The sequence below is a fragment of the Chroicocephalus ridibundus genome, chromosome 6, assembly GCF_963924245.1.
Source record: "Chroicocephalus ridibundus chromosome 6, bChrRid1.1, whole genome shotgun sequence".
NCBI lineage: Eukaryota > Metazoa > Chordata > Aves > Charadriiformes > Laridae > Chroicocephalus > Chroicocephalus ridibundus.
The window spans coordinates 36,277,524-36,294,843 of record NC_086289.1 but is presented as its reverse complement, the minus strand read 5'-3'; the positions used below and the strand labels follow the sequence as shown (position 1 = coordinate 36,294,843).

The following is a 17,320-nucleotide window of genomic DNA, read 5'->3' as shown; positions in this document are numbered from 1 at the left end:
CCCGCCGGCCCTGGCGGTGGCTCGGTGCGGGCTGCCCCGAGCTCCGCCCCGGCGCCGCCTGAGGGAGCCGGAGCCGCCGCCGCCGCCCGCTCCCAGCCCGGCCCTGCCCTGCCCCATGGCTTCCCCGGCGGCGGCGGGGCCCGGCGCCGCGCTGCCCCCAGGGGCTGCGCGCCGCGACTTCTACTGGCTGCGCTCCTTCATCGCTGGAGGTGGGTGCCCCGGGCGGGCCCCTGCCCGGCGACGGGGAGGTCGGGCTCTGCCGGGGCTGGCGGGGGTCCCTTCCGCGTCGGTACCCCCGGCAGAAAGGGTGTAGTTGCCAGGCTCTCTTTTCCTTTTTTCACCTTTTTTTCCCCCCTCCCCGTTATGCCAGTGCCGGTGACTCGCACGGCGGTTGAGCGTTCTCAGCCGGGCTGTGGCGAAGATTAAGGGGGGGAGGCCCAGCACAGACAACCCCGCGGTGTTAACCGCTTAGAGAAAAAAAATCCGATTTATTCTCCGGATGGGGCCTCGTCCCAGCGGCCCGGTCTGCACGGGGGCAGGCGGGGGGTTGGTGCGTTTCCCGTTTGATCTGGCTGTGAAGTGCTCGGTGGGAAGGAGGGAGAGGGGGGAAGAAGCTCCCGAGGAACTTTCTCTGGAGGCTTCAGGGCTGAGAGATGGTGGCCCAGGCTTCTGTCATCGGGAAAAGTAGCTTATATCTTTCACTAAGGCTGTTTTGTAATATCTCATACCGTCATTGGGGCTTCTTCCAGTTCCTAACCGAGTTTCGCTTCCGCTATTCCGTTTAAAAATCCATTAGAAAAATCCCTTATTTATCCATGAAGAACTTTTTGCTTCCCGTCACTTCTCTATTTTCTTCCCCCTCTTGGAAAGGTGTTGCAGGATGTTGTGCCAAAACAACTACTGCACCACTGGATCGAGTAAAGATCTTGCTGCAGGCTCATAACCACCATTATAAACATCTCGGTAAGATGGCTGCTGCGTGTCGGATTTTGGGGGTTTAAGTGCAGTGTGTGTGGTTTGGGCACATTGATTTATTCATCCATGTGGCTGATAGAAGAAGGTGTTAATCAGACAGAAGGCTGGCTGGTCTCTGTGCTGTGTTTTGTTAGGGTTTAAAAAGAAAAATAAAGCCCTGTATGAGCAAGTTGGGGTATTGGGTGATGTGCAAGAGATTGAGATGTCAAAATAATCCTCAATATGGCACGTAGGAGCTGGGCTTGATCTTCCCCTTCCAGAAGCCAGCAGGAGATTGGTAATCACAGGTCCAAAGCTGGGATTGTTCATGTAAGAACTGTCACGGCTGTAATAACTGCTGCGGTCTGCACCAGCGACTGCCAGCTCCAGGGGCCTGTGGGAATCGCTGCCTTTCAGAGTTTGGTAGCCCTCATGGGGGCTGGTGATTCCACAGCAGTGACCACCAAATCCTTCTCTTGTGCCAGCAGACAGCAGCATGATTGGTAGGAACTCAAGGTGGAAGCATGTTTGTGCTTGGCGTAAGGCACAGGTGATGCGTGTTGCAGCTGTGTTGCATCATGGGGAGAGAATAAACTCAGTTGTCGGCGTGTTCAGAATCTTTCTCCATGGGGCTGTAACACTGCCCTCTTGTGCACAGTATCTGAGGTATTTCATGTCATATCTTCTTGAAATATGACATAACTTAGGTTCCAAAATTTCAGTGTGTTACAGTTGTCAAGAAAAAAAAAATGAAGTTGGTTAATTTTACATGTAATAAAACTTTGGAATTTTTAGCTTGGACACTAAAGATTAAAGATTCTCTTTAAAGGCTGGAAAAATAAATCTTGAAACAAAATTCAATGGATATGCACTTCGGTGTATCAAAAAGGGAAACACAAGTAATGGTGGCATTCTGGTAACACAGTCACATAAGTATGCATTCAAATGTACAGTCTAAGAAATGAAGGCTGAAATAATTGGTTTGACCAATATTTTAAATCCTTATTTTCTGTTTGCTTTGTACTGTGCCATAAATGGCAAGTAAAATCTTATATTCTTCCCTATTTAGGGTGTTAGATCTGATGCTGATTATTTGAAATACGTCTTGAAGTGTGAGTTGACTGTGTGTCCTTATTACATGTAGGCAACAAAGAAAATTCTGTGGATAAGATACCTGGAAGTGCAGAGACACGAGGGATTAGTTCATCAAAGTCCTCACTAAATGTTTTTACAGCCCTTGCTCTGTGGAGTTTGTGCCACATGGATCTTGGAGCACGTGTTTTAAGAAATCAGAACTGTAACTCATCATTGCAGAGTAGAGAGAAACTCTGATCATGGCCTAAGTGTTTCCAGAGGCGTGTAATACGGTTGACATCTTAAAAATAGATTTAATACTGTATGCTTAGAACCCTGGAAATGAATTAATAACGCAAGTTTGACACTTTATTTCCTGCCTGAAAGTAAGATAAACACTTAAACCTTTTTCATGTTCAGATCTTACATTATTAAGTAGTTGCATATCAATGAAAACTGTATAACTGTTAACTTCTTAAAAAAAAATTAAAAAGTCTATTTGATAGCAATTGTGCGTAATTAATAATATGTTTATAATAGAACTGTAGGTTTTGTCCAAACTTTGTGTGATTTTGCATTATTTCCCACCTATTATAAGGGAATAGGATTGCTTCTTGTTGCAACAGCTCTGGGACAGGAAGCGTGATATGTTTAAGACTCTCATTACTTACAACTTAAACTTGCTTACTTCATTTCCTCAGTGATGGCGTTTAATCTTTAAGATGGCATGTAGCAATAATAGATTGTTTTCCCATGATTTTAGATTTTTAAGTATTTATTTTGAATTGACTGAATTGCAAGTCAGCCAGTGTCCTTCCTTCTCTTGCTCGCATTATCTGCGGTGGGTGGGTAGTATCCCCAGCAGCAGGATTGCCTGCAGCCCAGGCAAGTTGTGGGGCCCGAGTGTGTGCATTCAGAAAGAGGTCTGCTGAGTCTGGGAGGTGAGGAAGCTGATAAAGCTTCACCTTAAACCTTCTGGCAATGTTTGGGCATTGAAAGTGGATTTTCCACTCTCCCTAGTTACATGAGCAACATGGGCCAGCCTTAGTTCTATGTGTACTTTCTTATTGTCAGTAAGATTTGATTGATCCCCACCCCCCCCTCCCCAGTGCAATTGTTAAATACCTGTTTTTGTATTGCTGGCAGGAGTGTTTTCTACATTGTGTGCTGTCCCCAAAAAGGAAGGTTACCTTGGGCTGTATAAAGGAAACGGGGCAATGATGATTAGAATCTTTCCGTATGGCGCAATTCAGTTTATGGCATTTGACCAATATAAAAAGGTAGTTGAATTTATTTTGTTTTCTTTTTTTTCTACCTGCAATGAATACAGATTCTTTGAGTGATCGAAACTAACACTGAAACTTTAGTGTCTTATTAATTAGCTGCATGTCTTTTCTAAGGTTGCTTAATTTTATCTGAATCTACCCGTAAGAGATGTCAGGGCAACAGTGAAACTTTATGCAGCGTTTCTTTAGAAAAATAATTCCTGCCACTTTTTGTACCATTGTATTGTTGAGCATAATACTTTTTTGTGTGTGCGTGTGAAAGAAAAAGTTAATCTAAGTCTCCTGCTGTTTGTATTGCTATAAGGTACCCCGTTGTGAATAATGTAGGAACAAGATGTAAAATGGAACCCCTTTATTATATTGCGTTGGGATTCTTAATACTTGATGGATGGAATAACTTAAACTTGAAAGTCTATCTGGATATGACTGTTATAGTTGACCTGACAAATTACTATGTCATGCTCTTGATAAAAATGACCTGGACAAGAAAACGCTCATTTCAGGGTCCTGCAGGATTTGTGGATTCCTTTCTGCTCTCCTGCATTTACTCTTTCATAATAAATACATAACAAATTCCTGCAACATCTTTTGGAGGTCAGGTGTTAGCATGAACATGTTTTTAAAAATTTCTTATGTGTAGTGAAAAATACCATTTTACTGTTAATGATGAGGAATTCAATGTTTGAAAGGTCAGATTTAGTACCCAGTGAAGTAAGTCGCATGATCTTTACTGAAGACAGTGAAATCGAAATTGATTCCCTTCCCTAAAGTGCAAATTTCAGAAGGCTGATACAAAGAAGTAACTGTAATGAGTTTCATATGTTCTTTTTTTTCTGGTGTAATCATAAATGCTGTTGATCTATGCTTGTTTTATGTTGAGTTGAATAAAAGACTGCGTGCCATGCTTTATAAGGAAATGATTTATGAATCTGCAAATTTCAAGAAACCATTTAGAATCTATTAATTGACAACATTCAAGATGTTTTGCAGGAATGTGTCAAAGGAAAAAAAACCCAACTCTTAAAGAAGGAAGATATGAAGTGATCTTCATAGCAGAAACAGCTTCTTAAATAGTCTCAATTATTTGATAAAAGCCTGGAAACTAATTTCTAACTTCCTTCCAGGACGTAATGTAATTTAGGAAGTTCTTGCTCTCAAACGCTTTTCCGATTTCTCTCTTCTTTTTTTTTTTTTTTTTAAATCTAGTTAAATAAAGTCTTTAAAATATCTTTATAGGAGTATGTTTCATGTGCTGTGCGTGGAAGAAGCACTTCTCAAATGTGTCACTTTTCAACTTTGCTCAGTGTCCTTTGCTCTCTATCATGCAACAAGGATAGTATTCAGTTTGCCTTGTTTGACACACATTAAAGATAACTAAATAAACAATTAATCTCATCTCTGAAGTAAACAGTACAAATACTTTCAACTAATCGTTTTGCCTTCTTTGTAGACTTTTAGCACTTTCATGATTTTAAAAAGAAATCGGTAACAGCAGCAATGTTCAGAAAATTCTTTTAAAAGTAGTAATTAGGTGCTCCGGTTTGAATTTGTAGTGTTGGAAACAGCTACAGAGTTTGCATTAATGTGCTAATAAACTGTGTGATGTACTTGTATCTTCTGATATACGACTATTGTAAATGTTCCATATTTTGTAGGTAATAAAGAAGCAACTTGGGATTTCAGGGCACGTGCATCGATTAATGGCTGGATCCATGGCAGGTATAGTTTTGTACTTGGATTTCAGACATCCCTTTTGCTGAAAAGTTAATATTTGTTTAAAGGATGATTTGAGGTGTTTTCAGGTCAAACTGTTGCAAATTAGTATTAAGCAAAAATACTAGTAAATGGTTAATGTAACAAAATAGATGCCTAATAGGAAACTGTTTGTCTAAGGGTATTCTTTAAAATGTATTTGTTCAAGCATTGAAATCTGTGCTGTGTTGTAAAGCACAGTTTTTATTGTGTTTATTACTATAGCTTTTAAAAAATGAAAAATCCAGTGTCATCAAGATGAAGTATGAAGATGCAGGTTTTAGTAGAATTAGTTCATCAGCATGTCTGCCATTACTACTAGGTTGAGTATAAGCCCATAGAAATAGAGAACTGCAGCTCCTTAATTGGGTGGATTGTTTGGATTTTCCAGAAATGTCTATACCTTTCAACATCCAATGCAGGATTGTCATGATAATCTTTGGACCATATGTGTGAATGTTGAAAAACAGAATTTTTATCATTTAGTGTGATAGCAGTAGAAAACACCATTTGTAAACTCCCTTTATATAGTATGATTATACATTTCTATTTTCCTCTTGATAGTCATTCAGCCAAAAGTAGCTAAGAAAAAACAGGGAAAGGTAAGTAATAGTGGACTGATTTTTAATCGAGGTGGTGCTTCATGTGCTTGCACTTTGTAAAACAGGCTTAATACTGTCTAGTGATAGTCTTTAGGCAGGTATGACATGAGTATTAATATTACCTTCTTTGGAATAAAAATACTGGGGTTTGTTAATACTATCTTTAGTTAAACTAGGAAGACCTCATGAAAGTATTTTTGCTTTGCATGCCATCAGAGGAAAAGGAAAGAGAATGAAATGAAACAATTGAAAGATCCTAAAAACTAGCAAAACCCATCTGGCAAGATATGTTCCAGAACTTGGTTGGCTCTCTATCTGATAGAAGTGGAAAACATACATAGATTTTTTTTTTCTCCTTTTTTTATTTATTTCCCCCCATCTAACTGTACTAAAGAACACTTTATTTTTTTTTTCCAAAAGCTTATTATTAGCTTTTTCAGGGGCCTTGTCAGAGACCTGGAACCTGACTTGTGAGGCACTGTGGTAACATTGAATAATCAGCTTAACTCTGTCAGTGTTGGACATGCTGGAATTCTTTACATAGAGAAATTAATAGCATCTGGTATCGTTTTAAGCACCTTACTGGTTAAATCTGTTTTGTGTGGTTAGAGAATTAATATACAGTACCATATGGAAACCGTGATCAAACAAAATGCTTTGTGTGGTGCATTTAAGTACCATATACTCAGTAGTCTGGTATCGAGAACCTCAAAACTGAGCAGATGAGTTAGACTTAGGGGTGCAGTGAAATGAATATAGCAGTCGGGTATAGTAATAGTATCACATGTGAATGTCTTACTATTTGTTTACTAGGTGGCATTAACTGTTTTTTGGGATATTCATTAGATAAATAAGAGGGGAGGGTTTATATTGAGCATGCCAAGAAGATACAGGGGAGGATGGAGGCGTTAAGAAGAGCGTTGAGTTTGAAATCTTATACAGAAGTTCTCTAGATTTGCAAACAAAATATGAAAAGATTTTTAAAAGAAGTTGGTAATATTTCTTGCTTTAACTCTTGTGGCTTAGTCTCTTGCTGGCCCTAATAAGGGATATTATTTTGTTTCTTCCAAGTTTAAATGACTAAAGGAGACTGTGTGCTGCATGCACCCCAGTGTTGGTGGAGAGGGCGCTTCACAGTTTCCTGGAAACCCAGTATTATGCAGTTGAAAATGGATACCCCTGTTTCCCTTTCCTTTTTGTCCCCTTTACAACCTCTAGCCACACAGCTGTCTGCTTTCACTTCTTTGTACGCTACTGATACCGAAATCTTGCATATGTCAGTGTTTCCAACATCACTAGCAGTCAGCAGACCTGAATCTGCTTCAAAGTGGTGGGAAACATTTGAGTATCTTCTGTAACTGATAAATAGGATCAAAAGCGTATCCACAGGGAAAAACAAGGCAATGAGGATGGGGGTAGTGGGGTGAGAGAAAAGAAAAACCTATTGTAATGCATATATTTAAGGAGGCCAAGTTAGAGTTACTGTGGAAACTTTAACTCTGAACTTCCTGAGTCTTGTGTGATTCAAATTTCAGCTGTAACACCTCATTAACAGATAAATGGTGTATAACTTCTTTTAAGGAAAGACAGAGCTGGGGAGAAGATAGAGAAATCATAGAGGTTAGTGGGGTTTAGGAAACAAAATGATCAAATAACACCTGTATCACTGGATGACTTTGCAAATCTTTTTTTTTTTTTTTTTTTGTTTTCTAATCGAAAAATCTGAATTTAAATACAGGAACGTGTATTTCTTCCCCTGCACTTAACTTAAAATTTTAAAAAAAGCTGAAAAAGACTAGATGTTATCTGTAATAAACTCAAGTTCCATGAAACTAATATAGAAAGTATGTTTTTGCTTTTCTTTTGACATTTAGTAAAAGCAATTGGAAAATAGTACTGTGGATACTGACTGTGTTTCAATTTTAAATAGTATGTAATTAAGTTACCTATTTGAGTAAATGTTTTAAAAGAATCTGTGCTGTTTATTTCTTCAGGTGTAATTCAGAAAGAAACAATTATATATTGGAGGTCTAGAAATATTATGACTTGTAAATTAGACAGTTCTTTAACCTGTCTGATAAATATTATCCTTTGTAGTCAGCTATTTCTCTGTTCCTGAAGCTTTGTTTGTTCAGAAGATGTCTCCTTGATAAATTAATCTTTATACTAGTTAAGGAGCATATCTTCTGCAGTTCAAGGCTGTGACTAGTGCTTATCACTTTTTGAACTGTATACCTCTGAAACACCTGGTAGTACTTAATTTGATCTACGTAGTTATTGATAAAGTACAAAGAGCATGATACAGAAATCATAAAAACTTGCATATCAGATATGTTTGCAGTACCTGATCTTTGTAAATGTATTTCACTTGTTTTTTTTTTCTTGCTCCAGATGTTTTTCTTTATTTTTATTTTCAAAGAAAGAAAATTATTAAGAATGGAGGAATAGTAGGGAAATTGAGAGACAGAGGTAAATCCCTATACTGCTGATCTTGTTGTTAACTCCCAAAGCCTGGGAAGCAAATCAAGGACAGTCTAATTTCTGTTGTGCTTCATTGATGCCAAGTCTCAGCAAAGGTCTGGGTAACCCAAGATCTTGCTTGAGGACAATATAGTTTTTCCCTGACTTTCTTGCCTTCTGAGTCAGCATTTGCAATGAAAGTCTGCTGTTTTTGAAGAAGTGGTTCCTTAAAGGAGGGAGGAGCTACATTGCCCTATTACGATTATTTCAGATCAGACATCTGGAATTGCAGTATGTATCTCTTAACTGTTCAGATACTTCCAATTCTGTCCTGTTTAACCAACCGTGGGAGAGATTTTTGGCTCAATTCTCATTATTTGGGATAGACTTTGCTTCCTCAAGACAGGGAATCAGCCTTAAGATGCTGTGGTCTGACTTCTGGTAACTCGTAATATTTAGGGAGTAGAGATGAGATTAGTAATTTTGTAGACTTCACCAAAATGACTTTGCGTCCCAAAGTAGTGGCTCTTCTGAACCCCAAAGGAAATCTTGATCCCTTATGTGTACATTTTGCTTATATGAACAGTAAGCAGTAATGTGCCTCTCACAGTTTCTTCAAGAAAGCGTATTTTGTGGCTGATGTTAGAAATCCTTTTTCTTTGTTTTTGTTTTAGAATTCATGGCTAGGGGATTTTAAGAAAAAGTAAAAAAAAAAAAAAAGATCTTATTTAAATCCTTACTGCATATGGTTTCTTTCAGTTCCATCTGATTTTTTTTTTTTCAGTTGCACTATTTTTGGACTGTGTTCACTAGTGAGTGCATTTACCAAACTCTGGGTTGGTCTGTTTGCTAGTCTTTGTTCAGAGAATATTCCTGGATACGCATCAGTGCATGATTGGAAAGAGGTGGGGGATAAAGTTGTCTGCTTTCTGAAGTAGGATGACTTTGCTGTGAACTCATAAGCTCCATAAAAGCTTTTTTTCCCCGCCTTTTTTTGATTTTTAAAATTTTTTTTAAACTGCTTGGATTCACCTATTTTACATTATTTCTGGACATCTCAAGCAATCCATTAGGAAAAGGCTGCAGTCTGAGGCATTGCACTTAATAATGTAGGTCAGAGGAAACAATCCTGAAGTTGCTTTGGTGTTTTGCAGCTTCCAACTTTTGCACCCTGTCGGTGAGACAACATCAGAAATCAACTGCAGATGTCTGCTTTTTGTTCATAGGATTTGTCCAAAATCTCTGGAAGAGATATTTTTATCTTCTAAAATAAATTACTCGTAGAATACTCCAGAACATCACAAACTTTACTCTCAATTGACAGTTGACCAGTGTCAGATTTTAGGATAGCTCACTTACAGTATTAATTTTTTTTTTTTCCCTCCGCTTCTAATCCTGATATTTTCCGTCATATAATTCAGCTTACTAAAGTTGCTTTTTTCTCTCCAAACATAAAAGTTATGAAGAGTTTCTTCACTGGAGTTGTGTTGTGTTTGGGTTTTGTGGCTGGTTTGTTTGTTGTTGGTTTGTTTTTCCCCTCCCTGTTGTGGTTTTCTCTTGACCTTGTGGAAAGGAGGGGAAATGATACACATACAAAAAGAGATATCATTAGGAGACTATTAAAACTGAAAAGGAAGTGGCAATTTCCTGCTTGCATAAAAAGTGTGCTTATCTTCTGTAGGACCGATTTTTGAGGGTGGTGTTTAGCTAAATTAGAGCAGGTGCTAGAAAAAAGTATCGATCACAAAGGTTTTTTTCTTTCTTTTTTCCTTCTCACGGTGTACTTTTTTTTTCTTTTTTTACCAGTGGCAGTATGCTACCAGAAAATGACCTGGTTTTAGTAAACAGTTTTAACCGTTCCCTCCAAATCATTTGTTAGCAATTGAATGGTTTACCTCAAAAACTAGCAGTAGAAAAGAATTTGTTATTCAGGTAACTGCTAGAGGAGTCGTTCTCTGTACTGGAGTTCTGTTTCCAAAATTACAAGTTGGTCAGCATCTATATGAGTTTTGAAGCAGTTCGTAACTGGAGGAATCCTAAGATTGATTTTTTTTTTTTTTTTTGGCATCTTAAGTCTAGAAATAGCTTTTTTGGTCAAAGTTTTGAAATGAGCGCTGGTGTAACATGAACTATTAAAATGCAGTAATGAAACACAGTTAAGTAGTCTTCATCAGTGCAATTCTGTCTTTGTTTTAAATGTCATTAGAATATATTTAGTATTTTCAGATGCAGTAGATAGATACATGTATCTATATCCAGTAATCATAAAATTCTGACACAACCTTTTTGAAATTACACATGTAAATTTGGTGGGTTTTTTTTTTTTTGTTTTTGTTTTTTTAAAAGATATGGTAGGATTAAGTTTCATGGTTGCAATCCAGTGAAGCTGATACACTTGACTAGCCTGATGCTTATGAGCCATGGACTTAAATAAGATGGCTCATGTGAATACAGTTAGGCCCATAAATCTTTGGAAAATCAAGGCCTAGGTGTGCAGCTTCAGTGAACACCAACTATAAACATAAATCCTTCGTGTGTTGCTGAAGTTAGTCTTCTTATTTGCTGATTATAAGTGAATTTAAGTGTTTCTTTAACAAAATAATATGTATATGCTATTATATTCACTGCCACAAAAGGAAATTCTAATTTTCAAAATAATCCTAGAATCAGACAAGGTGTAGGTGAGTTTTGTTTGCTTGTTTTGTTTTTGTTTTTAATAAAGGTATTACAGCAGTGATTTGTACTTACCCTCTTGATATGGTTAGAGTTCGTCTGGCGTTCCAAGTAAAAGGGGAACACAAGTACATGGGAATTATCCATGCATTCAAGATGATTTACACAAAGGTATTTTTTCTTTTCATCTTCAGTCCTGTCAAAGCAAAATATGCTCTTTTAAGAATGTTGCACTGCATTGAAAGTAGTGGCTTGGTGGAAGATAGCATGACTTCATTGCGTGCACATTTAATTTTGTAATGTAAAAAAATTATCTGGATGCTTCCTTCTACTTAGGCTGCTAAGATGTAGCTAAGGCTTGTGTAAGTGGGAGGTCAAAAACAGCAGAGAGAAGCTGCTTTTCAAAAACAAGTAGTAATAATACAAAAAATTTGGGGAGGAGGGATATGTATAATGCAGAAATGTCTCCTAGATTATGATGCTGGATGTAGATTTTTCTCCTTCATTTTCACTTCTCTATCTCCTCCAGAGCCAGACAGTTGTCCCCTCAATTCTTCAGGTGCAAGAAATGGAACTTGATGTTAGCTCCTTGGTGCTAGATGATGCTAGTCAGATTGCTGTCGTGTGAATCTGTATGAACAGTTGTGTAACTTGTTAAGACATCTGTTGTATTTCTTGCCACAAATGTACTTGTGTTTTTCTTTCAAAGGAAGGTGGTTTTAGTGGGTTCTACAGAGGGCTGATGCCAACTGTTGTAGGAATGGCACCATATGCGGGTAAGTTAAAAACAGAACATGGCAGTCCTTCAGCGCTTATGTGCACTACTGAATTTACATAATACATTTGCACACCTGGTTAAGTAGCTTCTATTAAAATCAAGGATTCTGTTTTTTTCTGAATGGAGAGGGGAGGCCAGTAGAAGCATTTGCAACTCTTCAGTCTTAAATCTAGAATTAATCAATATGTGTTAAAGCATCTTCAATAAGCAAAGCCTAGCTTTTCTGAAACTTGGACTTGAGGGGGAGAGAGGTAAAGTAGCGGTTCTTTTTCTTCTGCTTCCCAGTTTTCCCACAAGAAAGCATGTAGGATATTTCTTTCAAACGGGCAGATCCACGAGAGAGCAGAGCCTTCTATAGATGGGAGACTTAGAGCCTCTGTATTGGCTCCATCTCCTGGTAACTTTTATGTAAATACTTACACAAGCTACAGCAGTGGGTGACGTGGGATGGAGGAACATCAGAACTGCCCGGCTAAACTACATTCATATTTAATAGATGAGAGATGTTCTTCAGTTAGATAGACCCTAGGGGTTACTCTTAACAGCACTCCGGTAATTTAAAACCCACAGTCTAGCTTATTTAAAGCATTCTTTAAATGTTAATTATAAACACTAATTCATTTGGACAGAAGGTACTGTAGAAGTTCAAAATATTATTTGTTTCTTTCTGCTTAAGAAAAACTTCTAAAAGAATTGGAAAATAGTTTCATTTTGTATTGAAGCTTTTTGTTTATGATGATGATGCATCGACAAATAGTTTGCTTTTTTATGAAAGTGCATAAAATTAAATTTCCTTTTAGGTTTTTCATTTTTTACCTTTGGTACCTTAAAGAGCATTGGACTTGCTCAAGCACCTAACTTGCTTGGACGGCCTTCATTAGATAATCCTGATGTCTTAGTTTTGAAAACACATGTAAATCTGCTGTGTGGTGGCATAGCTGGAGCAATAGCTCAGACGATATCGTAAGTTTGGGTATTGTTTGCTTTTTGTTTTTTCTTTTTATCTATATAGCTGTTCACTCTAAAGAAACTTTTAGCTGAGAATATGATTTTGTGTAAGCCTAGTTATTAGTAAGCTTTTAAAATCAGGTTAATCAGACACTGTAATTCAATTATTTCCTGTTGCTTCATTTACTAAATATCCACTTAATCTTCAGGGTCTTTAAAGATATATGCATTGAGTCAATCAAACAAATTCAGACAAATCTCTTATAATCATTTGGAGTCTTATTTGGTAAGCTATGAAATTTTGACCATGAACATAATTTGCAGAATTTTATTATTCCAGTTTATTTTCAAAGCAATGTAACCTGTGAAGCCATTGAATTTACAAAAAAGAAAACAACAAAAACTTCAAAAGTCCCCGAACCCTAAGTCTTGGATATTGTATTTGGCATTAATTTATTACTATGCCTGCTTGCTTCATTGTCGTGCTCTCCTAGTCATATTTTATTTTGTCCATAAAATAAATTAATTTAATGGACTTATATGGCATCAGTTTTTCACTAAATCACTGCATTACAAATGTCATTTTCTATTAATCCTTAAACTGTTAATTTTATTTTTGATTCAGGTGTCTTCTCCCTCCAGCGTTTTACAGACTGTTTTATACTCTCACCTGATCTTCATGTGTCTTCCTTACTTGTGCCAAATGGAATATATTAAGAGATCTGATTTGCTGGTTTTGGTTGTATAGGGGAAGTCTCCCTTGTTGGAGAACTTTCAGCTGTGTTGAGAATCTGAGCCGGATTCCTGACTCACTGAAAAAGGGAGCTTGGAGGTTGCACGTGGACTTCTTTGTATTCTTTTTTTAAACAATATTCATATAGTCATCACATAGTCATCACACATCTGGTTGAACTGCTGTTCAAATATCTCCTCTGTAGATATCCCCTTGATGTAACTCGTAGGCGAATGCAGTTAGGAGCGGTTCTCCCAGACTCTGAAAAGTGCCTGTAAGTATTTTCTTTTCATCCCTAGTAACTGAATTAATTCTTAGATGTCCGAGTAGTTAAATTCTTAGTTTTAAAGTTTAAAACAAAACAAAAACCAAACTACTGTGTTGTTGATTTCTTCGTTCTTTTAATGAATATGTTTCCACACAGACAAAAGCTGTCATTATCAGTCTGAGGTTAAAAAAAATAACTGAAATCACAATGGCACTTTTGTTAGTAGTACTGTATTTGTATTAGTAACATATTTTTTTTTTAATTTAACTCAGCTTGTGATGTCTGTCTGTAATATCAGCAGGATTCATGACAGACTGGATGTTTTTACTGAAATGAGATGTTTCAAAGCGTTTTTTAATGGTGCAGAATCTGTTCCATAAGATGATTTTGCATAATATTATTTTATTGACCTTTCTTGCATTTACAGTGTACACACAGTTGGGTTTCTCCAGGTTTTTTAGTCATATGCTTCAGTCCAGTAGAAGTGGAAGTAGCATAATATCCTCAAAATCATAGTATTAAATGAAGTGTCATCTTGAAAAACTTACTGAATTTCAAATTGCCTCAGCCAAATTCAATTCTAGGACAGTTCCATCTTGGTTACATTCAATTTTGTGGAGTTGTGTATGTTGGAATGCAGCGTCATTCAGTGTGAACCTCCTGTGTGAAAAATTGCATCCTATAAACAGTGGTCTGTCTTAGTGCCCTTCATAAACAACCTAGATGTTGCTTACTGTGACAGTTCCTGTTCTGTTTTCCTTAGCAGTCTTAACATTGTTTTAGCTTGGCTATTTTCCACTACAGATACTTTTAAAATAAAAATGTGTTAATTGTTATTAGGGTTTTACTTTCTTCATTTCTGAGAACTACTTTTGCAGACATCAGGCTTTCCAGTTTTAACAATATTGTTGTGACCCTTTTTGGAGATAGCTGTGCCTTGAAGGAGAGTAGACGTATATGTCTTTAGAGGATGAGAGGATAAAACAAGTAGGAAATCTTCATATAGGCTATGGAAGATGTTCTCAAAGAGCAATGTCTGTAATTTCTTGGAAATATTGAGCACCTTACACATTTTTACATTGCTTTGCATTTAATGTCCATTTGCTCATTTTCAATATAAGTATGTGAGGAAAATCATTCTCCTTGCATATACTCTTCAAATTCTGCTTTTTATAACAAATTCTAGTATTTCTCTTTTGAGAGAAAACATTAGGTCTTTGTCATGGTGGAGCAAGCTACACACATTCAAGATGTAGAATACAGAGCTAAACAAAAATTTTATATGCAGAGCTTTAGAAGGACAGGTAGTATGATCGAATGCTCAAAGAAAGAGAATGGCATAAAAGTCTTAAATACTGATCTTTAATGCAGGAAGTGTGTGCTACATTGGGCAAATTAAGTTTTTGTTACTCTGTATTAGAATTGTAAGAATAAGTGATGCTTCTCAAGTCCTTCCTGCCCGATAGGCAACAGAATATGGATAGCCATTCTGGTGTAAAATGACTTAATATGTCTTTTAGAGCAGGTATTTTCAGACTGAAACTTCTTTAGATGAGATTGCAGTGTCCTCTTTCCAGTTCCCAGCCTTTGTGCCCACATTTCTTGCAGAAGCTCAGAGTGTCTTGCTCCATAATGCTTTGCTCCATGGAGTCCCATGGGTTTTTCTCTATAGATCTCTTAAGAATCAAGTAAAACGAGTGTCTTGTATTTTAAATAAAGTGATTTTTGACTATTGAATATGTGTACCCAATAATGATTTGAGTTCTTATTTTTCCAGTACAATGGTGCAGACACTGAAATATGTGTATCAACAACATGGAATACGAAGAGGATTATACCGTGGTTTATCTCTAAATTACATTCGTTGTATTCCTTCCCAGGCTGTGGCTTTTACCACATATGAACTTATGAAACAATTCTTGCACCTCAATTAATTTTTTTTTAAAAGACTTTCTGTAAAACTACACTATCAGTCCTCAGATTACATTGGTGAGTAAATTACTTGAAGTTTAAAAAAAGCTATCTGTAACTGTGGAACTGCTGTTGTCTGACGTCTGTATGTGCCAAAACGTGGTTTATTTCCTGGAGTCAAACCAGGAGACAGATCAAAATAAACATTAGTTAGCTATAAACATTTTTTTTGCACTTGATCTTCTAGGCTTCATTAGATTAATGTTAAGAATTACGCGGTTTTAAAATTACACCCACATTTTATACGGGTTTCAAGCTGTTAGTTATTTAGCTTTATCACCATTCCAGGAGTTACACAAATGATTATATTGCTTTTTAAACTAGTAGTTAGACATCTGTTCTTCTTTAAAAATTGAATTGAATAAACTGATTTGAACAAAATGCAATGATTTTCATACTTGCCAGCTCTGTAGAAGCTAAACTCAGCAGACCACAACTTAAGCATCTTTTCATTCTTTTTTTGTACAAGTTTTCTGTATGCAGGAACAATGCATATGTCTTCAGATGGGTACATATGAAAGTCTCCTCAACCACTTCAATAAATAATGACAAGATGTATTTAACATTATTAGAAACCTTGCAATTTGAAAACCAGCTTCTTGGCGTATGTTCTATTCTAAAAAATGCTGTATGTACACAAATAAAACCAGGGGGAGCTTTTAGAGTGACAAGTGCTAGAAAAGATCTCCTTAAGGCAGTTAGCATCGGCCTGATGTTACAAGGAATTTCTGTACCTTTTCTGTGGAGCTGAATGTTCTCAGTTCGGTTAATTGAAGGTTGGGTATTTTATGTACTTTTCAGTACTAGCTCATGTAAACAGGTTTGTCCCTACCTTAAAATACGGTGACAAACAAGAGTGCATGCTGCTGCATTTACTTATTTAGGCATATGGACCATATTCAGCCTCTCGCGCAAGAAAAGAAAATGAAGACTGTACTGGAGTCTGTAGATGTGTATATGTACTGTTTCTAAAGTATGGTATGCAATAGACGATGATATGTTTTCATCCTCCTACAATTCCTTTTGTTAGAGGGAATTATTTTCCAGACTTGTTTATACATGATTTGCATTGGTACTCTTGATTTTACTCACTTCATTCAGGAAACTGTAAACATTTACTTTAAGTCATGTAAGTTATTTATTTATTGTAAATATTTTAGCAGTGTCTTTTAAGAATTGGTAATGGTTATGTGAAGTGGTGGATGGTAAGATTGATTTGCTTAATTTTGACAAATTTCATAAGCTGGATTTTGAGTTATATATTCAATACGAACTTTTGTGGCTCAATTTTTTTTTTCAGTTTCTTAAAAGTATGTATTTCTTTGATATTTAACAATGTAGCTATGGACAGAGAATGAGATGTATTTAAATTTATTTTATTAAAAATTTTGAACTAATGTCTTTGTGTGATTTGTACATGTTGCAGCCAGAAGGAATGCATGTTTCTGCAATTACCTGTATGTTTCCCTTGTAGGTCAATCTGCATAATATTGTTGTTCTTAATTAGGAGACAACAAATAAGACACTCCATCTGATCTTTAATTTCACTTAAAGGAAAACTAATCAATATCACAGTGAATTTTTATCTTTTCAAATCCTTGCAATAGAGCTAAATCCACTTTATTAAAAAAAAGAGAGATATGTGCCATTTTTCTTTCCTGTATTGTTGTACTATGTGAGCAAATAATCATCTTCTCAGGTGCCAGTTCTTTGCCATCTTAATACTGGTAAGGATGTTTAAATTTAGAATTTTATATCTTAATTTTACTAAAAGTGATATATTTGAGAAACTCAAATAGGCTTGAGCCGTGTCATGAAAAG

At 36.7% G+C, this 17,320-nt stretch overlaps 1 protein-coding gene across 3 annotated transcripts; it reads left to right on the top strand.

Moving 5' to 3' along the window:
* SLC25A16 (solute carrier family 25 member 16) lies at nt 1-16,877 on the top strand. 3 transcript variants are annotated; one of them, XR_010071636.1, is made up of 9 exons: nt 1-209; nt 871-963; nt 3,175-3,308; nt 4,970-5,033; nt 10,851-10,972; nt 11,511-11,577; nt 12,380-12,542; nt 13,153-13,534; nt 15,306-15,382. XR_010071636.1 is itself a non-coding variant. In XM_063339012.1 (9 exons), exons 1-9 carry the CDS (start codon nt 116-118, stop codon nt 15,460-15,462), a joined length of 963 nt encoding a protein of 320 aa, XP_063195082.1. In that variant the 5' UTR covers nt 1-115; the 3' UTR covers nt 15,463-16,877. The 3 variants fall into 3 exon arrangements, 2 of the variants coding, with proteins under 2 accessions (XP_063195082.1, XP_063195083.1); XM_063339012.1 differs by having other exon boundaries at nt 13,466-13,534; nt 15,306-16,877; XM_063339013.1 differs by lacking the exons at nt 1-209; nt 3,175-3,308 and having other exon boundaries at nt 13,466-13,534; nt 15,306-16,877.
* Nucleotides 16,878-17,320: the final 443 nt, after the last annotated feature.